This window comes from Stegastes partitus, unplaced genomic scaffold (assembly GCF_000690725.1).
Source record: "Stegastes partitus isolate 25-593 unplaced genomic scaffold, Stegastes_partitus-1.0.2 Scaffold265, whole genome shotgun sequence".
NCBI lineage: Eukaryota > Metazoa > Chordata > Actinopteri > Pomacentridae > Stegastes > Stegastes partitus.
This window is the reverse complement of record NW_007577996.1, coordinates 24,590-48,769: the sequence shown is the minus strand read 5'-3', so window position 1 is coordinate 48,769 and position 24,180 is coordinate 24,590. Positions and strand designations below refer to the sequence as shown.

The 24,180-nt window shown below is 41.6% G+C and overlaps 1 protein-coding gene across 1 annotated transcript in view; it reads right to left on the bottom strand.

Moving 5' to 3' along the window:
• The window catches only part of il1rapl2 (interleukin 1 receptor accessory protein-like 2), a 487,645-nt gene extending 464,241 nt beyond the window's left edge, over positions 1-23,404 (bottom strand). The window contains exon 1 of the mRNA XM_008282278.1: positions 23,314-23,404. Within this exon, the coding sequence (XP_008280500.1) occupies positions 23,314-23,404 (91 nt within the window). The remainder of the gene's footprint in view (positions 1-23,313) is intronic.
• Positions 23,405-24,180: the final 776 nt, after the last annotated feature.

The window sequence follows — 24,180 nt, the reverse complement described above, 5'->3', positions numbered from 1 at the left end:
ACACATGTACACGATATGTGATATTATGAAGCCGGGCTATAATCAGTCAAGTTGAGAGAACATGCCACGCAGTGTTCACATCACACACACAACACACACACACACACACACACACACACACACACACACACACACACACACATCAGTGGAAGCGGCTGAGCTGCTCCAGAGGATCTTCAATCTGAATCTAACAACGGCTTCTGTGGAAAACATCATGGCTACAGACCAGCAGCCTTCACATCACACATCCTGAAGACACTGGAGCAGCCTTCTGAGACCACAGGTTGAACTTGACCTCCTGAAGTTACCAGGAAAAGTTGGGTTGGAAGATCCTACATGCAACTGGGTGTGTTCTCTATTGGATGAAGCAGGTGGATTATTCTATGATTGTCCTAATACTCGTGGAGGTGGATCCCTCCCCTACTTCCTGGGTTGCAGACCATCTTAGAGTTTGTCAAGCTGAGGAACTTCATCACTGGGATGATGGTGAGCAACACTGGAGCACCTCAGGAGAATATCTGGGCTCCATTCATGTACTTAGAACACAGATCTGAGTCCTTCTGTACATTACATCATCTTTGTCTTACCTGTAAAAGTTCTGAGCTACCGATAGGTATGAATAAATGATCTGTCTATCTATCTATCTATCTATCTATCTATCTATCTATCTATCCATCCATCTATCTATCTATCTATCTATCTATCTATCTATCTATCTATCTATCTATCTATCTATCTATCTATCCATCCATCTATCCATCCATCCATACAGATGTTGCAGCTTTGTGTGAAAGTTATGTAAAAAGTTAAAGATATTTCCAGATGTTGCTTCAGTTTAAAATTGATAAAGTTTAAAGAAAATGAACTTTCTTCTTCTTCCTTATTAAAAATTGCAAAATGTATGAAGCTGCATAGTTTGGTTTTTTTGGTTTTTTTCCAACTAATGAACACAAACTAGCTCCCATGTCAAAAACAAAGTCTGTATTTTATGGTTGTGTTCTAGAAGTTTTCGGTTTCCACTTCAGGCTTGTGTCAGTTGATCCAAAAAGAGTTCCGATTCCAATTGGTGAAGTACACGGCATCAGTTTTAGCTGTTCAGTGGATGACAAACACGGAGGAAAGTAGCTGTAAAAGAAGCTTTATAGTAATGTTACAAATACTGCTGATGATAGACAGTAAATGTTGTCGTTCAGAATAACCGACACCTTCTTTTATGTTCTTCAGATACATTTAGAACATATTTTTGCAAACTTTCTCCATTAAAAATGCTCTGAAACTACTGAAAAATAAAACCTAAATGCACTTTTTTGTTTCTATGAATCTATAAATATGCTTATTTTATCACTTTAACCAAGTCTCCAGCTTCACTGATGTCACAAATCTCGCTCATTTGTCAATAATCCAATTTAAAAGTCAGAAAGATCACATGGTTAACCTCTGCTGTGTAGTATAAGCTAACCCTTTCCTCCCTGGATGTCAACACGCAGCACGCATCTGTTAATAAAAATGCAACCTGCTGCCGTTTTTGCCGGGTTGCTGAGCGCGGCACATTCCCAGACGAGGGCCGACGGTGCCGCCGATCAGAACGGATAATAGCCTGACTGTGTTTCATTTCAGCTCCGTCAAACCTGGCAGGGCTACAGTGGAGAATTTTTAGAACTGGTGGTTAAATAGCACCAGTGTTTACCGACGCATTGTTATGCTGCTATTTACACTCTAATTTCCAGTTTTGGAATTAAATTTGGACAAATCGCTCTGGGCCTCACAACCGGTTTGGTGTCTGATGGCGATGAAAAAAAGGGAAAATCAAAGCCGGCACTGCAAACACAGTAACACTAGGCTTCACTGAAGTAGTCGAGCTTTTAAAATATGAAAGAATATTTGCATATTCATACACTGTTCAATGAGAGGGGATATGTGTCAATTTAAGAATATTTAACCAGGATGTTGAACTTCTTTTTTTGGGGAAAAACAAATAAAAACTAATTATTTTGCAAAGCAGATGTCTTTCAACACGCCTGGAGGGTATTTTTTTAAAGTTTGTTTTTACTTTATTCTCATTATTTTACTACACTGATTGCTTTTTTTTAAATGACCAAATGAGGAAGTAAAAACGAAGCCAGTCTCACCAAATCAGTTCAGCAAGTTCTGTGTGTTTACACGGCCATTTCAGCGCCTTTGTTTGCTCATGCTAGTGTTTGTACGGCGGCCATATTGGTATTTGTGTGCACGATAGGTGTACTCAAGGTTGTGTGTGTGTGTGTGTGTGNGGAAACCTGGCGACACACTCCTGTGAGGAGGATGAGTTCATCAATCTTGGAGGGAAATATTGCTCTGTGTATCCAAACCTAACGGGACAATGGGAAATGAAAAAACCTGAAGTGGAAGCGGCCCAGTTCGACCCACTTATTTCTGACACGGCTCTGCCCGGATCTCAGGAGGGCCTTTCTCCCCTCAGTGTCACATATATTATTTCATTTTCTTTTAAAAAAAGAACATACATGAAGCAGGAGTGTGAGGGACATAATTCCTCACTGTCACATCTCTCTGCATTATGTATTGCTGTGACATTTCCAAGAGATTTACCCCCAAAGTAAGAATTCATTCCAATGTGAAGTCTGTGGGCCAAGCGGCAGTCGGACGTGAGCATGTGCAGCTGGTTTCACAACGCACAACCTGGAACGTTTTCAGCTCATGGGCCAGTTGAATGACGTTCATTGAAGTGAGCGGGTGCCATGTTTGAGTCCAGTCTGCAGGTCTACGACTTAGCCATGCAAAAATAAGACAGAATATGTTTGATATGCCCATTTTAACCAGGTGTTGTTCACTGTTACCATTAGAGATGGATCAGATCGGACACTGAGCATTTAAAGAAAATGAAAATTCCAAACAAGTAGATTTAATCTCTCTATGTGTAGTTCACACTCTGTAGTCTTCAGCAATGTAGGACATGAATTAGCATTTTAGTGAAATTCAGTGTTAGATATTATTTATTTAAACTTTTGACACGAGGATTGTCATTTTTACTGCGAATATTTCTAAGTTTCAAACATGTTAATGGTCCCTTTATTACTAATAATCAGCATCAGCTATCGGTTGACCCCTAACAACTATGATGGTGCAGCTAAACTAATGATAAGTTTAATACAAACCACAAGGCTCCCACTGGGTCAGGCTTTATTTGTTTTTCTTTCTTTTCTCTTCTTTATTTTTTACATAAACCGAACTAAACTTTAATCATCAGAAAATGCCGTCATCTATGGGGCATAGACAATTAATGCATTTAGTCATTTAAAGGTACATTTTTGCAATAAAACTTTCAAAAATGACAAGATAACGTCTATGTTTTGCTGTTTTGTGGACTCATATTGTCCCAAGTCTTTCCATAAATAGTCAAACCCAGAGAAAGCTGTACTTTTATTTAATGTAAAGACGCATTTTATTGCAGTCAGTGTCCCATTGACCAGCTGTAGACGAAGAGACACGGTAGACCACAGTGTTATTTAGTCGTGATTAATCAGAATTATTTTAGTATGACAGTAACACTGAGCTGCCCCATGATTGATACAGAAGCTGTGTATCTAGTCGACTCATCTAATGGTACGTTAGCTTCATGTTAGCTTATTTTGGGCTGTTTTATTATATTTAAATGACTTAATGTGACTATAAATGACTAAAGATAATGTGAATTAAACTTGAATACAGTACTTTGTCTGCACACATGAGTCACACCAGATTTTTATCAGCAGTGGTGTTGAAGAAAACTATTCCCCTGACCTTTGCTTTGCCCCGACGTCATTAAACTGCTCCTCAGAGTGACGTCACGGTGAGAATTTGGGAATACAAAGCATGTGACAGCAACACCTCCTGCGTCTTCACTTGAAATTCATACATTCAGTTCCATTTATTTGTACTCACATAGTCCCCAATCACAATATAAGTCACCTCAGGGCACTTTACACAGGAAGGTGGACACAGTTATGTATTATATTATACAGAGAAACCAACATGCATTTTAAAAGGTACGGATGAAAATATCTGTTTTCAGCATCCAGGTAACACTTACTGATGCTCTTCTTTCATTATATACCGGGGAACGTGTGTCCTAAAATACCCAAATCAGCTCGAGATAACTAAACTGAATAAATAGATCAGACTGGTGAATTTCTTTCGTCGTTTCATGTTCACAGAACTCATTTGCACTCTAGATTGCAGCCAGCAGTAACACTACAAGCCAAACTTCTTAGTTCAGTTTGTTTCACTTATTTAAAAAAAAAGGTGCTCAAAGCAGACTGAATTTTGTAGAAAATTATTTTTAGTCCGTTACACAATAAGAAAGTTTCATAACACCCTGGTATGGAGGAGTGAAGTGTCTCACTTCCAGTTGCTCAAGCTGAATTTAGCTCTTAAACTTGGCTCTTTTACCTGCCTCAAGAATAGTTCCCTCCATATACGCTGCAGACACTCCATACTGAGCACTCTTATGTATTTTAGGGCATTGATGGTTAACCTTGTGTGATCCTTTCTTGTATGAAACAACTCCTAACTGGCTGGCTGGCCGGCCGGCTGGCAACAACCGTGATCACAGAGAAGTTATTCTCTTTTCGGCTTCATCTTCGGAAAACGGAGAGGTTAATGTCAGCTGTGCGACTGATATCTGGACCTCTCTCGCTCGCTTACATGCGCTCTCAATCTCTCTCAACCCACCGGCCTCTTCGGTCTCACTTTCCCCCTGAGCCCCTCGGCTCCTCAATAACACCACTGTAATACCGGGGCGCAGGCGAGAAAATAGATTTTTGTTTGTGCGCGCCTGTAGGTGTGTACGGCGACGTGTACATGTGTGTGTGCATACGGGGAGAGTCCAAGAGGGAGTCCAGGACTATAGACAGAGAGAAAGATTGCAACGTCCATGGAGACACTAAGATCACATTTCAGCTAATAGTTTTCCAATCTTTCTTTCTCCGACACCAGTTTAATCAGCTCAGTGTGTGTGTGTGTGTGTGTGTGTGTGTGTGTGTGTGAGTGCACAGGGCAGTCCATGCATCTATGTGTATTCCACCACAGTGAACACGATAGCTTTTGCTGATATCTCTATAACTGCTCCACTCCCCACCTGTTCCAGAGGACGAGTGTGTGTGTGTGTGTGTGTGTGTGTGTCTTCCTCACACATGGACGACGACACAAATAAGAGCATGTTAAGAATTGTGAAGACACAAGAAAGATGGCAGCATTTAGATCTTCCTAATTAAGCTAAAAACTGACCAAGGTCATAGAGGGACAACCTACAGAGGCTGCAGGTTCACATTAGTCTGCATAGAACAGTGACTTAGTGCCTCACAGGATTTCAAAATGCTCTAATTATGCACACGGAAAGAACACGTGGAAGCAATCCAGATATGTGCTCTTTGAAAGGAATCTTCTAAAAGGTGCAAGAGTCCATTTTCAGCTTATTGCAGGACTTGGAGAATCTTGTCCTAAAGCTGTGTTCTGATCAGAAGTGTTCAGACAAAATACACTGACCAGGTGGAAGCACTGTGGGGAACTAAACCTGCTGGATCCTACTTGACAAACAGGCAAACTGTGTTTTATAAGTAGAACATTAGACTTTCTTTTATGAAGCATTTTGTTGAAAGCTTCTATCCTCGCTGTTCCTTTATACTAGCGGTGATATCAGACCTGAGTCGTGAATGTGATGACTTTAGAAAAACTCACCACCAACAGCTTTGCTCGGACTGAAACTGTGCAATCAGCCAAGAAAAATGTCTTTTTCTAGTTTTGCTAAATGCTAAAGAATGACTTCAAATTAATGCAAGAAGGAATCATTTAACTGCATTCAGATTCCATAATATACACCTTAACTCCAAGGCTACTTGCAGGAATCACACAACGACGCATGAAATTTTTTAAGGATTTAAAAAGCATTCATCACCTGTTTAACTGTGCTAACAGGTGCACTGCTCACCATTATAAAGTTGTATTAAATTAGGATTTAATTAGTTCAGTAGCGGTCACAAGATGCCTACAATACAACGACTTTTTGATCAACGTTTATTCATATTTAAGGACACAGTAGTGACTGGGTTCATGCACTTTCTGCAAAAAAAGAAAGAAAAACTTTGCAAACAAGCAAATAAAGGATTTGCAAGCAGGAGGGCAGAGACGGGTCACAGTCATGCGCTTCTGCTGATTCTATGTCTGCTCAAAGCATCGTTTGCTTCTTGCAGACTACAATATTGCTGATATAGGTGGACGAAGGCTTTATTATCCTCTTTTGTGGACATACGGATGTCTGAACACTGCAAACAATGAATAGCTGTGGTGTTCAGACAACTGTCTAGTCTGCTTTGAGCTTATTCAAAGATCCCATTCCATGAGCACTGATGCCCTCGTTGTCATGACGTGGACTTGAAGATACGACAAAGTGTTTAACTGCATGCAATGCTGTAAAAGCAGAACTCATATGCAGGGTTGTTTGAGTTGTGCACGTCTCCTCTCCATCTCCAATCTTACTTGCGTTTGTAGATTTTGGCAGAATATTGTCTTCGACTCAGGACTTACAGCCAAGACTTGAGGCTCACCTGAGACTTTGCTCTGCCGCGGTTTACTACTGTTCTGCTTGGATTCTTTCATCCAGCTCTAAAAACTGACTGGACATGAAAGAAAAATCACGGGACAAAGGTGAAGTCACACCAGAAACACATTCTTGAATTCATCAGTCAGCCATGGCTCCATGACATCTGTTCTATCTGTTGGTGTTCACAGAGGTTTCATATACAAAGCTAACGTTGGACACTTTAGTTTTTGACAGCCCGAGTCGGTTTGAGTTCCAGCCAAATGAATCCAGAGCGTATTAAAACTCCTGACCTATCAGGCCCTGAATTGCTTGAGCTTTAAAAAGTGAAAGTCGCTACATTATGGAGACATTTAATAGCTGGAATACATCAAACAAAATAGATTAATCTACTCGTTACACAACTTCACAACAAATGGAGTCTCTGAAGCTTTACAGGACTGTCTCCTTGACACATCAACACCTACACATACAAATCCAATCAGTTGTGTACAAAAGAGGCGATAATTATTAAACCGTTTTATCACACTATCTGTTGCATATATCAAATGGCTTTTTTTTTTTTTTCCATCGCATGCTGTGAAGGCATTAACAATCCCTGTCTGTGCCGTGTCCTAAAAGCATTTCGGTGGCACTTAGACCCTCCGCTCTGACTTTAAAAGGTCCATAATATGCAAACCTCATTTACATTCAGGGTCTTTAGGCTAAGGAGGCTGTAATAGACAGTGACGGTATATATTACTGGTCTGCTGCTTTTCATTATGCAGCTAATGATTCCCTGTCAAGTTCTATTGAAAATGAACGAGGGACAAAAAAAAAAAAAAAGAGAGTGGGAGGGCAAAGACAGGAAGACACAGGAGTTAGAAAGACAGAGAGAGAGAGGAGGGAAGGCAACATCAGAAACAGACATGACCAGAAGTGTTGGGACCCTTAAGCCTTGATTCTACTCCCTTGCGTAGTCCACAGACAGCCGCAGACACCACAGACACATAAATGCATCTTGAGGTTTTCTGGGAGGACTTGCAGGAGCTCTGCATCGACGTATCCTGCTCATGAACGCTATCACTAAGCTTGTGCAATCAAGTCCTGGTAGCGTCGTTGCATGTACAGTCCCAGTCCGTGGAGATTTTTGTTGCATGCAGATATTCACGGAGAGGTTTGCATGAACTCTTGTCGACCTCTTCAGATGAGAGCATTTACATCACATGGACCCTCGTTGATGTAGAAAGTATAACACTGGCCTCAGACACTCCTTGAAACTGAAAGCTCTTGTGTCCTTCATCCCTGGTTGTCTTTGGTTTGCTGGACAATACAACAAAGAAGCTGCAAAAAGAGCTGGATTCTTGCTTATTCTACAAAAACCTAAAATGATCTGGACACAATTAGTGACATTTCAAGCACCCTATTATCCTCAGTAAGTATAACAAGTGTCTTCAAGGGTCATTTAGTCTTTTAAAGTTGGGAAACCTACCAATTGGGAACATGATGTGCAAAGGAGGAACACCATTGGCCACCATGGTCAAGCTAAAGGCTGCAGGGCTACTTGGATCACAACTATTGGTCTTATCAAGGAGTTTATAGTTTATAAGGCTATAGTCAGCCATCGTGAATGTGACCACAAGATGGAAAATTGGCCGCAGGAGAAGCAGAAGAAAGGTTTGAAAAGTAGAAAATGCCAAAGAAAGGTTCATAACAGATACCTCCAAGATCAAAGACCAACGGTGTCTCGTGGCACCATATGGATGAAGCATATGCTACGATGCATACTCACCACCTTTTCAATTCAAAATCAGAATTACAGATCGCACACCTTATTTTTCCCACATTTAGTTTAAAATAAATAAATAAATAAATGGATGTACTTGAGAGCCAAAGCCTTGATGTCACATGTAGAGAAGCCGCTGTTCTACTGGATTCTGTACATTGAAATCTCTCATCAAGGGTCTTTAATTACATTGATTATAATTGTGATTTCATTATGAGTTGGGCTTTCTTACTTCAGGAACAGAACCTGGGAGTTTTTGTAGCACCCCAGGTCACTTTGCCATTATTTAACTGTGATCCCATTGTTTCATGGGTAAAATTCAAAATGTTGGTACAAAGGTTTGATTGCTTCACTCTCGTGTCCGTGCTTCAATATTGGGCTAAAGGTGGAAGGTGATTAGCTTAGCGTAAAGACTTGAGATGGAGCCAAACAAAAGTTCAAAAATATGTCTGCAAACAAACTTAAAGGTCACCTACAAACAAACCATTGTGTAAAGTAGTATGTTGCCTTGGAGTCAGGCTCTTCCCCTGCTTTAAGTCTACAAAATAAGCTAAGCTAATTTCCTCCAGGCTCCGGCTCTAGCTTGATGTGGAAAGATTAAATACCTGCAGAGATGTTCAAACAGAAGATCGATGCACTTTTATGTGTCTATGTTAAGAATGGAGCTAGTGCAGGATACTATTAGCTTAGCTTAGCTTAGCTTTAACCTCGTAACTCTGGCTTTATACTTAAAGCAATGAGAGTACATTGATTTTTATTTATTTTTTATCTAAGTATCAGCATAAAAGTGAAAAATCCCACAGTGTTCCTGTATCCCAACTCTGCTGCAATCACTAGAAAAGAAAAATTGCAAATGTAGTGAAAAGCTCGTCTAATCTGTGCTAATTGCAAAACCCCGACCAGTTAGTTATCAACACTCACTGTGGATCGCAGCAGAGCCACCTGAACGGCAGTACGGCCCAACAGCCACCACGTATAGCTCTGCTCTGGTCCTAATAGGGTGAGTATATCATTCAGTCTAATTAGAATGCCAATAGCATGTCTTCCCAAGCGAATACACTTGATACACACACTAACATGCACACACACACACACACATGCGTTCATGCACTAACATAAGGCCCTGCATTATTCACTGGTAATTACAATGTCAATATACAGCTACACAGCAGCGCGGCCTCACACTACAGCCATCGCTTAAACACAGCCACGCACACTATCCTTTAATTGCCCTTCATTCAAATGCACTTCGCACTTGTTTTCGCGCACACACAGTCCCACTTGTGCATTCGTCCATTCAGACTCCCCACGGAGTCAATCTGCCGCACTCTTACCACCAGCTACCCCCCACCCACTGTGTTTCTNGTGAGTGTGCATGCAGAATGGAAGCCTTTAAGGTGTGCAGAGTCAAAGCGGTGTCAGCCTTTATCAATATTTGACTGCACAACCAGAGAATGGATGAATCTTTAATATGACCTTGGAGCTCGGCAGAGACATGGAGACATGGGTGACAACGGGGGAGGTGGAGGGGAGGTGGAGGGGGAGTGACGCAAAGCGAGAGGGACAAAGTGGAGACGTGGAGTTCAACTCTTCCACTCGCAGTTTTGATTTTTTTTCCACGATATGGAAACAAACAGTAGAGCATCTTTACGTCTTTTTGACTTAACACTAAATGAAACTACAGCCCGGTACCAGCAGATCAGCTTCTCTAAAGCCGATTACACGATGAGGAAGTGTAAAAGCTGCGAGAAAGACGGGGAGGACAGAAGAGTGACGTTGCAGAAATGAGAGAGACAGAGTAAGACGGTATGGATAGAAGAAGTGTAGATGGAAACAGATACAGTAAATATGTAGACGGACTCCAGATGTTAAGAGTTTTGGTGCAAGAAGCAGAGAAGTGGTGCAGGATTGGAATTCAGCACCAGCGACTGAATATTTATTAAGTAGATTGCACTTTACAGAAGAAGTTAAATCTGTGAATATTTTAGTTTTCTATCTTACTAGTGTTCTGTATAATATACCGTATGTACCGAGTAAAGTCTGGGCTGATGAGAGTACAGAAAAAACATGCATTCTGCCAAAATACCAAACTGTCCCTTTAAGAACATCACCGTCACCAAACACTGCCAAAATATCCTGACAAGTCTTTGTCAAAAGTCCCACGTCACAATGTGGTGATGCCTTTCTATCCATTTCCAAGCTGCTTTTAAAACAAACTGGGATGTGGAATTACCCCATCAGCGGCTGTAGAGGAGGTCGGCCTCCACCAATCGGAGCAGCTTCCTCCCGTCCCTGTGCCACGGTGCACACAGACGGATAGACGGAGACAGACTCTGCCACAAAAGCTTCTCCTGAGAGACAAATGATGTCCTTGTTCAAGAAAACTGTGAAAACAGCCCCTTCACTTCCATTAACCGGGGAGGAGATAACACATTTGGTTATCATGTTGCTCGGGTCTCAGAAGACCTCATGTAGAGAACGGTGCACTGAGATCTGAAGCTTTTTCACAGAGTTGATGAATTCAACATTAACAACAGAGTTGATGAGTCTCTATTTTTTTTTTCCTAGATTCAAGTTTTTACTGTGACGGGATTCAAATTCATTCATGTTAGTGTCTCCTGTGATGACAGATGTTTACAGAGAACAATAACTACTGAAAATATCACTGCTGATTGTAGTATCATGGTGTACTGCAGTTCTTCATCTGGTCTGTCCAAACTGTGTTGCAGAAGCTGTGGACAGTCAACATAAAACACTGTTCTGTCTTTACTTCCAAATGTATTCCAACATGGGACCCTGGTGCTGACTCCATGTTTACAGCCTTAAGTTTGCAAAATTAAGTCATTTCCACCACTGTTTTAGTGGGTAACTAAGTACATTTATTTCATTATTGTACTTAAATACAATGTTGTACTCGAGTATTTCCATGTTTTAATACTTCCACTTCCATTAAAATTAATTTCAGTGAGCAACATTGACTTTAAAAACAGCCGTAAATATTTAATCTGTTGTCATGTACATTTTTGGGTTGGGATAAAAAAGTTGTTTCTTGTTTGGGACCTTTTATTACATTTTAGTCAACTCAAAGTAGGACGAGTTAATAGGTTAAAATATTTCACACAGCCAAGAAACAATTATAAGGGAATGTTTTTACATGATTATATCAGTACTTGGACTTCAGTCGAGGTTTTGAGGACTTCATCCAACAAGAAAAGGATCTCCAGTCATGTGAAACAAAGGCCTATTTCTGCCAAATATCAGTTTTTTATAGACTTTTTTGTTTTGTTAAACACTAACACAGGTCCATATTTACATTACAATATAAAATCTACCAAGCTCAGTGCTCACTAATGTCCCATTTACTGCTGTCATCTAAAGTGTCTCAAATCCAGTTGAAAACTAACATCTAAGACAATTGCATTTACACTTACATGCATGTTCTTTGTGTGCACTAGTAATCTGATTACAACCGTCTTGGTTTACCAAGGATCTGTCCTGCTCCAGTCAAGAGGTTGATGCACCTGCAGCTATTGGGCAACTGCTGAAAACACCAAAACAACAAGAATGATCTCTTCTGTCTCCTGATTTCAGCTTCTACAGACAGTGTGTTGACGTAGTTACTTGTAGAAGAAGAACCACTTTAGGATTACCCTAGCAGGACTGGTTTATCAGTCAGATTTCAGTCCGTTTTTTATGCTCCTTGAATGCATTTGCTTCACTGCATACAGTGTAAATACAGTGTTTGATATTTACACATAAGGCAAAACCAAGAAAAACCTGCAAACCAGCAATTACGTACGCCTTTGACAACACAGTTCACCGCTGGCTTGTCACCCCTGAACCCCGCAGCCGAGTTTGGCAAAGAGTTCAGCAAAAACTTTGACAATGTCTACAAAATACCACCACATTATATCACATCCAGACGACGCTCAGCCCCGTTTGCCAGATCACAGTGGAAATGAGCTGCTGCCGCTGCTCGTTTCTTGCTGCTCATTAGTCTCTTGGAGGAAGCAGACATTCAGGCTGTGATGTCAGTTCTTTTCATTTAAGCACAATACAATGTGCGGAGCTGTAGAAGGAGTCTGCAAACGCGGAAAATGTAGACTATTAAACCTACGAGTCATTACTTCTGACAGTCATATTATCTATACTCCAGCCAATTAGCAAATATTTGCACATTTAGGTGTCTGAAAACAGTAAACTGAGAGTGACTGAGCAAATGCATCATGATGTAACTCGTTTGTTACATCACTCACCTGCACCGCTCGGCAGCCAAAGCAAACCCAAACTGTCTCTGTGACTCTCTCCAGCTGCTGTAGTACAATAAGAGCTTATAAATGTTGAATATCTCTCATTCCCTGCTCTATTTTTCTTGTTCTCTGTCGCTGTCTGCATTCTCCAGAATGGTGAATAAGTCATTTGGCTTTTTGCCCTCAGCACGCTGAGCAACACAAGTGCAGTGGCAATGAAAATCGCATTGCTCCTAAAACCAGCAGTCAGAGGAAGATGAAGTCATCCCAGGTCTCCAGAACAGGATGCTCCTTTTGTGTTCTTGTACTTTCTCCTGTGCTGTTAACCTTTTAGCTGTTTGTTGTTTTTGTTGATAGATATTTATGTGTGATGGGTTAACTTCTATTAATGCTGTTTTCAGGATAATTTCACTTAGTCAAGCTCTTATCTTGGTCATTATGAAGACTAGTCATCCATCCTGTATTGTGTTTCTGTTTTTCAGAACAGAGCATTTTTCTTGTATTAGCCTTTATATCAAGGAAAAAGTCTTTTTGTTTTTACATGTATCTCATCATAAAGAGTTGACAGTCAATATATAGTCGTGACTCGATAATCTGACCCTTAACAATCCTAAACCTTGCTATCCGACAGGGTTTTAGGAAAAACAAATGGAACCCATTAAAAACAGCCTTAACATACCGACAGCCTTGGATTCTGACTCCAGCATGACATTTTATGTCACAAATAAGAATAACAGCGTATTATCTGACTGAACAATCCCACAGATTGGCTTCGTTCAGACTGCAGGACTTGATGCTCAATTTGGATTTTTTTGTGAAATCTGATTTTTTTGTGAGTTCCTTCACGTTTCCAGTTAAATACGACTTGTATGTGATCTGCTGTGTGAACTTCATACGACCCAAAAGTGTCCCGCATGTGCAGAAGAGGACACGACGACGTGACACGCAGCGAGCGTGCTCAGTGGAAGTAAACATGGATGGTAACAGTGGAGCGTATCTTGTGATTTTAAAGTTTTTTTTTGTAAAGTAGTTGTCCAACCAGAGCCAGCACATTTACAACGTAATAGCCATGGTTCTGGTGGTGTTCTATCCCCCAACCCTCTGCCGCCGCCGCCGCCGCCACCGGTGGTAGAAATAGAAACTGTGACCGCTAACTAAACTGGCATCAGCAGCCAAGTACTGCCTGTGCGTTCCGGTCACTTCCACCCCATCAGAGCGCCCCCCCGGGGTGGAAGTGGCCATTCAAGCATCAAGCCCTCCTTGTATCTCCACCTCCAACAGCCTTGCTATCCAACAAACAAGAAGGTTTTACATTCAGTGTTGGATTATCAAGTCATGACTGTATATTTTCATTATAGAGGAGACTGTCTGGATTGTGGGAATATCAGAACCACGATGATGGTTTGTTCATTATGGAAATACCTGTCATTAGTGGTCAGTGTTCACATGGAGTAGCTCCAGGACTTTCTGGCCGCTATTATTAATGACTATTGTCCATATCTTTAATTACAGCTGAACTATTTGAATATGTTTTATTAATAAATCTATTCATTCCAGCTCATAGACTATTTATATATGTCACCGTATCAGAAAGTGGTACCGTTACCATTTAGCTTGGTATTTAACTTAATGTAGGTTTTTCATTTTGTTTCACAGAGTCTGACGTTCATGTTCATTGTGCAGCAAAGTCGATCACAGCCAAGCGTGAAAACCGAGTGCGTCGACGTTTTACTGTGGAAAATGTGTCTGCATCAGAAGTTGAAAATCTGCTCAACTTCAGATGCTTTCTAATGCAAAATCAGCTGCAGTGTGCACTTAGATAGAGAGACGGTGTGTGTGTGTGTGTGTGTGTGTGTGTGTGTGTTGTGCCCTTCTGTTTCTTGCGTACAATGCAGATGCATCACACACTATCCCTCTTTCTCTTTACATCACACAAACATACACACCAAACACTAGACTCTCTTATCTTCGCTCTGCTTTGCATGCTAAGGCGTTAATTTGCGATTAGATCTCGCCGTGATCTAATCGCCGTTTGAGCTCAGGTTTTTCGCTGCGTCAGAAATCGCACACAAGGAGACAAACCCCTTTACACACACACATGCGTACATACATACATACATCCACAGAAGGGCGTTTAGTCACCCTGGTGCACACATACAAACGTTTAGAAAACATCTGTATCAGCACATCGTGTGAAGGCCGGCCACACGGCCGTTAAGATAAAGAAGAAAGGCAGACAGGAAACAACGGTGATAAACAAAGTGTAACACACCTGATGAAAAGGATTTCTGGCACAAAGCACCAATCAGGCACAACATTAAAACCACTGACATGCAAAGTGAATCACGTTGATTATCTTGTTGCAATAGCAGCTCACATTTTGGTGATGCTCTGAAACTGGGAAGGTTCTGCATTTATGAGGATGTTGCTTTGACACCATCTACCTGAACATGGCTGCAGACCACGTACAGCCCTTCATGGCGGCGGTATTCTTAGACTGCAGTGACATTTTTTAGCAGGTAAATCCTCCCTGCCAGAGTGCAAACATGGTTCTCACACTTGCATCCTGCACCAGAAAGAAGCGTCACAGTTGTAATTTAAGATTTGCTTTTTAATCATGTATTTATAAAGACTTGGATGAGTGAAAAAGATTTTTAATAAGGATTTACCTACCAAAAAAAAAAAAAAAAAATATGCATTTCAATACATTTGAGCTTTTTTAAATTGTAGTTTTACTGCCCTTTTCACATCATGGCCAGGGGACTACAGATGAAAACCAGCCTTCTGGCTAATTCTGGCTTTTTTAACCATGTGTAATCATGTGTTTTATGAAATTGCGCTGTCCCCTTTTAAATAAACTAATCTAATCTAATCTAATCTAATCTAATCTAATCTAATAGTCTGAGGAATATGATAAACAGTTGAAGCTGATTTTGCCAGATCTCAAACACAGAGTCCGATTCATGGAGGTTCCACCTTGCAAACTACAGGGTTTAAACGCTCTTAATCCAACTTCCAGTTAATGGAAGAACTTCAGAGGTCTGTGGAGTCCAGCTGCTTATAAAGTTAGGCGGATGGTTTCCATGTTTCTTACCAATTTTAGCACATTGGAATACATATAACTCCTAAAAGAGGAAGATGACTCGTCTCTTACATGTACAGAGGAGAATTATCTTCATGCTGTATTTGTTTGTCTCTCCGTCCCTGTTTTGTTCGATCAGACCAGCAGGGATCTAGATAAGAGCCGGTATTATCTTTCTGCTCGCCATCTGGGTTCATCTATTGGTTTTGTCTGGAAAAAAAACCAATAAGGTCTGATGACCAGCAGACCAGTACGAAGAGAGGGACGACGGAGACAGGGCGACGTGTGAACTAATTGCCAGCATCGCCACAAACACGTTAAAACATACGTGTGAGTACGTACATGTGTCGTCAGTGCCTCTGCAGCTGTGTGTGCAAAGACGTGAGACGCCTGAATGCGGCCAACATGTGTGAATGTGTGAGCGTAGATATGCAGAAATGCGCCTGAGAGACTTGCAGGCATTATTTCCAGCGCTGTTGTCGTGCTTGTGTTGCAACCGTCGAGCTCATTAGCACTTTCAGCGCAATGAGCTAATGTAGGAAACTCTTCTGCCCGTGTGCAGCTACTTTAACACTGTTAGCTGCACGGTGGTTTGTACTTTACTGTGTCTGCTGGGCTGCTTTTTGCAAATGGAGGTGCACAAAAAAACAAAAAATAGCACAGTCAGGTGGAAAAGTGAGATATTGTAAGAACTGGTAGGTGTGAAGGAAACACAAATGTAACCGATGCATCAAAATGCACAAAAACTAAAGGTTTTTGGTTTTATGTGCAATTTTTCTAAATATACGAACCGCATAATGTACTTATCATGCGGCTACAAAGCCAACAATACAACACGAAAGCATTTTAAAATAAAAACACATAAGAGTAAAGAGGAATTTTACACAACAGGAGTCTGTAAAAATTCATCTTCAGTTGTTTTCACTCCACAGCCTTCTTCTGACTGACTCTTTAGTTATTGTAAACTAGTTGTGGAGGTAATAGTGATTATCTTTATGCAGATTTTGTGATTGTTGGTCTGTACATGAGCTTTTTTCTCATATGGTTTGACTCCAGTGTAGGAAAAGTTGCCTCATTTATGGTAGACTTCATCTGTTTAACCACACTTTGCTCCTAGTTTCGTGTTAGTGCCTCCTCATACTGCACTTTTCTTGATTTTTACAGCATAGTCTTTCAGTTAAATAAGAACAGACTGAATTGTAATGATCAGACGCTGACATGACTGAGGAGCTGGAGGGAAAAAAAGACGCCAAATGATATATTGAATGTACAATGCAGCATGAAGTGAGATGCATCGAGTCTCTATCGCTGAATAATTTGCATTCTAAGAGTGTGAAAGGCTCGAGAAAACACAAAGGGAATGATTATAAAACCTTTAATGCATACCTTGGATTATAAGTGACTCAAGACTCCACAATAACCCGCATATAATCTATTTATTTTTCTCAGTTAATCACTCGACGCCTCACACGATGTCGATAACAATGTTCTGGAGTCAAATAATGATGACTTTTATGTTCTTGTCTGAAAACAGTATTATTATGTCGTAATACTATTTGGCTTCATGGCGGCCGTGTCGCCTCAGTGGTACGATGTCTTATCTCAGACGCAGTGACGACACAAATTTAAGGTTTTGGTTTCTAGATCCAGGTGGACTGACCCATGTGGACTGTGGAAGCCAGTCGCAGACGTGCAAGTGACTCTATACAAAATACAACAGGTCTGCTACGGCTGCACTGCCCCTCACGTTGAATACAAAAACCACACACAGGGCTCTCATGGATGGGTCTGAAAAGCTGCGATTTGACACTTTTTTACAGGATATAACAGCTGGTTATAGATCAGACTACAGCAAAGTGTTAGTAGTTATTCCTGACATCTGCCAAGAGAAGACTTCTGGAGAATTTAAAACTTAAAAAAGCAGAGTTGCTGCAAAGTATGTACAAATCAAAAGGCCTCCCAAGTTTGGAAGTAACTGAATCACAAGGCTTTTAAGTGACAAAGGCGTGGATGATGGAGAATCTCCTTCCAAGAATCAGTTTTGAGCCTCGTTTGTTATCCTGGTCGTACGAAGTCACAAATTCTGAGTTGCTCATGTTTGTCCACAGAAGACTGTATTTACATCACACAGATCCTTGCAGACACATGTGATAAGCATGAATCAGCCTTTTCTGTCACAGTAACATGATGTCATCTGGTTACAGGCTTCGTCCAGAGCAGCATCTTCTTTGATGACACCAGTTCTGCAAATGAATATGTACCTGGAGCAGCTGATGGTGAGGAATTAGTTTTTCATGAACAATGACATCTCAACGGTAAAAATACATCCAATAAAAGAACTTGACTTAATGATGACATGTCATATAGTTCGCTCAGCTGCCTAGACTCAGCTCCTATTAACATCCACAGATAGTTTTCCAGATCAAATTCCAACTTTGGCACGCAGAAGATCTCAAAACAACTGAGCTGCTGTGACTGCCCCTCTTGCTTGTTTTTCTCTAGACAAAAATCCTGGAAAAGTCTCATCGATTCATCCACGCTTGACCTCAAAACAGTGGAGCAGTGTGCGCTTCGTGGAATATCCGTGCTGCAATAACCATGAGCAAGTGGCTCTGATCAGGGATTACTGTGCTGACTAATTTAGGCTTCGGTAGTTGCCACTGTGTGAGGAGTTCCAGCTGGCTGTGTGCAGAATAAGACTGCAGAAACATGAAAATATATCACAGAATTATTATTATTTTGAATCTGAAAAAGGTTGCAGACTGTATGATTTTAACAGATGCTTTATTATTCCTTAAGTGAAGGGCCGTCAGCGACCTCACGTACGTAGGTTTCTGCTTTGTACACATAATTACTCCATTAGTTTCTACTCTGACCTCGCTTTTTGAATCGCGGCACTCTCCCGACGCAGATTGCTCCATAATGCATCCGCCTCTATGTATACTTGATGCTGTAACTCGTTTACAATGCGTTGTAATATGCATTCTTCATAACGCCGCTTCCGCTCCGAGCTGCCAAGATGGATGCTTGCCAACATGTTTGTGCACTCTCAGCTGGCACAGAGATGCCCATCAAACTCTCGTTCTGTAAATAGTGTGAAAAATCTCCTTGTCAGCAAATATCAACGGTGCTCGAGTGCTGTCGAAGCGAGGCCTGGACGCGATCGTCACGAGGGTTGATGATGTGCGGCAAGTGACGGAGGCAGGTGAGGATTCCGCCTATGGCAGGGGTCGGCAACCCGCGGCTCTTTCATCCCTCTGCTGCGGCGCCTTGTGGCCTTGGAAAATAAATAATGAGTATTTTAGTTTAAATTTGTTTTATTTTAGCTTGTTAGTTTTTAAAATGTAATTCTAAATTTGGAGATTTTTGTGAACGTGCTTTATTTTTTTGTTGCTCAAAATATGCGTCACAAACGCCAATGTGCGACATCCGCCGCCACGCTTGGTGACTTTCTCGCTAAATCTGGCGACTTTCCAAATCCTCTTGGTGACTTTTTTTTGACTAGCAACAAATCTAGCGACTCTTTCTGGTGTTTTGGAGGCTCTGATGTAAAAACACATATCGTTACTGTCCTCAACGAGCAGCAGTGCTGCCGTGAGCTCCTCCCGTCCCAAAGCACTCACAGGCGGTCAGCAGTCTGGTCAGCAGTCCCAGCTGCAGTCAGCAGGACAACCAGACGGCATTTTTCTTTTGGTGGATGTTTTCAGTTTAGGTTTTTCTTTTTTTTTTATAAGTGTCATTGTAATTGATATGTATTTTTTTTTTTTTATTTAACGTTCACCTTCGCGTCTTTTTTTTTTTTTTTGTTGTTGTTGTTGTTCATGTTTTTTTTGTTGCAGTAATGTTTTGTTTTTTTTTTTTCAGTTGTTTGTTTTTTTCAGTGCTGCACCCTTTTGTTGTTTTTTTCTTCGTATCCTGGTGGTAACGATGTTTTCTGTTTTTTTTTTTTTTCTTTTCGTTGGTTTCGAGTGTTTTTTTTTTTTTGGGAAACGGGTCCAAATGGCCCTTTGAGTGTTTAAGGTTGCCGACCGCTGCCCTCCAGGAATCAGACAGCATCAACCTGCACTTCTGCTTTTCCATAGTTAATATTTATCATCTGCATCTTGAACTATACAAAAACACTTCAAAGCGTCTGATCACATTCCACCACCCTGCTCTCTGCTCTGTCTCATCACAATTTGTCCCCTTTAGCTGCAGCAGGTGCTGCATCAAAGCAACGCAGCACAGCGGGGAGACCGACACAAGGAAATGCTAGTTCCTATTCATGCGCTGTCCAGCTACACACACACACACACACACACAGAGACACACACACACACACACACACACACAGAAGCAAGCGAGAGAGAAAAGATCTAACAGCCTATCTTTGGCCGACTGTAGCGCTCGCCCACATAAATGTCCGCTTGGCTCTGCTCTGATCACATAATTGCTCTGCGCACACCTCTCCCACACACACACACACACACACACACACACACACACACACACACACACACACACACACGTCCACAGAGAATACACTGAAGCGGCACTCAGGGAGTTCACACATACGTACTCTCAAAACCTGGATATGTGCAGCTCCCACACACACACACAGTCACTGTTCAATATGGCAGAGAAGCGTTCGCACATGCAGGTTCGCCCGCCGGCGTACGAGCGCACACGGACGCCGAACGCCGAACCGAAACTCCCACCAGCTCACCCACACACAGTCAGTGAAGAGCCAGACACGCAGACGTGCACGGGAAAGAAAGGTGAAAGCTGAGGCTGAACGATGAAGCCCACCCTCACCAAGCACAATACAACTAAATCCTGTTGTTTTTTTTACGTCTGTTTGTTAGTTTAATCCCGTTTTCATGTCATATAAGTGCAGCTTGGACGTTAGTCAGCGTGTTATTCATGTCGACAACTTGAGCGTGACCTGGACGATTCTGGCAAATGTGACTTTCACCCAATCGATGAATCTGTCTGTAGATGACCCCGGCGTTTGACCTTGTTTCAGAGAGAGGTGAATGACGAGCAGGATTTCCCTACAAGCGTCTCACTCCTACATGAATTATCATAAATTTGCTAAAATGTTTCTGCTTTTTGAGGTTTTTTTTTGTTTCCTCTGTGAAATATTAAAGCCCCTAAAAAAACTTGACTCTAAAAACTTTTTGGAGTGTTTCTCTGTAGCGTTAATTATTCATGATCGGGGCACTCTGATAACGGGATGGACGAGGCGCATCGCCGCAACGTCCCTGGTTCAAGTCGGTCCTTTGTTGCATCTCTCTCCTCATATTTGCTTTTAGCTGCATCACTTTGAACTATATGACTGCGGCAAAAAACAACGAGAAGAAACGACTTTAAAGGGTCGCGTGTGGATCAGCGACGATCATCAGGTGTTAAAGCTGACGTCTTGGGAAGTCCTTTGACTTGTTAAGGAGATGAGGTGATTGATACGATCAGTAATGCCTGGAAAATGTGTTGATAGTTAGCATAGCTTAGCACAAAGACTGCAAACAGTTAGATGCAGTGACGGCACTTAGCTTCTCTGTAGACGACCATTATACAAGAGGCTTCTGTGATTTTTTTGACAGAACTCCTGGACCGATAAAAAAAAGGCTGATTATTTCTTACTTATTTTGAACCATTAGGGCCAGTTTTATACTTTCCATATCATCAGTCCGTGCAGTAATTGCGCTATAAGGGCAATAACTAGTGCCCTGCAGCGCTGTGCATGCACTGAACATATAGACACAACTTACTGCACATGTGTGGAACCGAGTCCTCCAATTGGACTCCAAGGGACAAAAAAAAATCTATGCGTCCTTGGTGGCTGCAGATGTCAATGTATGCCTCGGCGAGGGAGAATAATAATAAAGGTTTTATATTTGTGAAATGCTCCATATATAAAATACAGACAGAGTCAGCAGGAGAAACCCTGAAATCCATGTGCAACCACAGACATTTGTTAAATATCTAGTTCCTATAATACATCCACTACAATCCCATTTCTTTCAACCATGCAAAACCAAAATGTAAAAACTTAAGTTGTCTATTTTGCAGGGAGGGTTAATTTCTGAGTCATAGCTTCATTGAGTCTCTGCTACCAAACGGATTGTGTCACTCAGAGCCAGACTAATTCTTTCCCTCCAATTTCCATTCTTAATGCCGCGCTAAGCTATGCTAAGCTAACCAGCTGCTGGCTCCAGCTACAGACTTACTACACAGACATGAGGAGCATCAGTATCCTGAAGTAACCGAAACTCTTAGAGGGATGTTTTGGAGTTTCGGAAATAAGTTGAACGCTCAAAATCATCCTACCAGATGAATTTAAAAGTGATTCAAATGCAGCTAAATTACTGAAATATGTGCCTTTGTCTTCTTCCAGCTAAGTCTCATAAAGAACACAAGAAAAAAACATAAATTCTGACGTGAAACAGGAAAGAAAAGTATGTATTTTTTTTCTAATTAGTTTGATCATGCGGCATCCCATCAGCCAGGAGACACGAACCTCGACGTCTTCCCAGAGCTGCACGAGGCGCCGTAATGCAATCCTGAGATGCTGAGTGTGTGTAATTACAAAGAATCCCTAAAGGATTGTTATGGTTGCCCTCAAATTCCCTCGATTAAACCACCAGGACCGACACTTTCACTTATGAGCAGGCGCCACGGCGAGATGGTATTACATTACGGGGGGAATCAATTCTAACTGGATTGTTATAATTAGATGACCTGAGTTTGCTAAAAATCGCTAAGTAATTTTCTGTGTTTTTATCATTTTCAGGCCCTGGCAGGGGTGTGTGACAATAAAATTACAGATGCTGTTGGTAATATTCATAATTACGGATTGTAAAACTGCAGATCAGATGTTTTATTCAAACACAAAGGCGGCACAGAGGATGTACGGCGCACCGCCACATCACACGTGCTGGCTGTACAGTGTCACACAAAGCGCTACCGAGACCCCATACATCAATAGCCCAATCAAACTCTCTCCGTCAAGCCGATCAGCGAGACACAACAAATCGATTATGAATAAAAGACCATCAGCAGATCTGTCATCAGCTGGCCCGCTGATACACAAATGAGCACAGCGGCTGCAACAATGACAGCAGCAACAGTCAGACGGGCCGATCATTACACCCCCTCAGCAGCAAAAAAAAGAAAAAGGAGAGGCATGGAAATGGAGAGAGACAGCCATCTGAGCTCCGAGATAGAGTTTGGAGAGGAGTGTTATCTGAGAAAAGCAGAGGTGGTGATTGTGAAGAAAAGAAAGAAAGAGAACGTGGCTGGAGCAAAGTAGAAGCGCATATCCATTGCATCGAGTTAAGAGACGCCAGCGCATCAGAAGGGACGAGAGCAGAGGAAGATTGCTCGGGAAAATCAGAGAGAGAGTATTTGACAGCAAGAAGGGAAGAACGAGGAGGAGTGGAATGAGAAAAAGACAAGAGGTAGCATTATTGAGAGAAGACAGAAGAGCAATGAGAAAGAATGGCAGTGAAACAAAGACAGAAAAACAAAGGGAGTATCAGTAAGTCGACAGAAAGCTCCAAAAATAATGATTAAAAAAAAAAGAGAAAGAAAGCCTGGGAACTTTCAAGGAGAGAAAAAGCTTCTTTTTCCAGCAACAACAAACAAGCGAGGCTCTTCATCCTACCTGAGTTCCTCTTGGAGATGTACTTGACGTCGTCACAGGCTCCCGAGGTGAGGAGGAGGAGGAGGATGAAGAGCAGGGATAAAGTCTTCATCTCTCTAGTCTCCACTGGCACCTTGAGGAAAAACAGAGGACAGAGTGTGAGAGACGATACGTCAGCGTCGTTCAGATTCCCGTTTACAACAAGCGAGCGTCAACATCCCTTCGACAGCTGACATGTGAGTGTGTTGAAATCGTCCGACTGTCGTCCTCACGAGCTCATCGCACGTTTTGAAGAAACTCAGACACTAAAAAAGAGAAATTCCTAAATTCTCGAGCACCAATGGAGAAATGATACTTGGTGTGTTTCTGCCAACGTAGAATCAGTTCAATCCTGGTTTGCAAACCCAAGTTTAAACCTTTCAGTGTGTCGCTATCAAAAGAAAGAACTAAATAAAAGAGAAGGTTCAGAACTGGAAAAGTTGGCTCCGTTAAATAAAACATAAAATAGTCGGACCTGAAGCACGAACCGAGACAATGTCATCAGTGGGTTAATCTAATCTGGAAGGAAAAACTACAGTTGGAAATAAGACAGCAGATAAACAATGCTAGGGCTGCTGTCTAGTTTGGTTTCCCCTGACCTTGATCCACTGTAAGAGTATATTAAAACATACAAATGTGTTCCATTGTTATAGTGGAACAACGGTTCTGCTACAAACTGGTGGAAATGTGGGAATAGAACCGCTTCTAAAATCAGAACTTTTCACATGAAAAAGCAACAAGTGTGACATGACCACAGCAGTAGAACAGTGCTCAACACAGAATAAGTAAAGCCGACTCTGAGCAAAACCTGAGGGCGTTACTATCTACCTTTTAAATTTGGACTTTTCT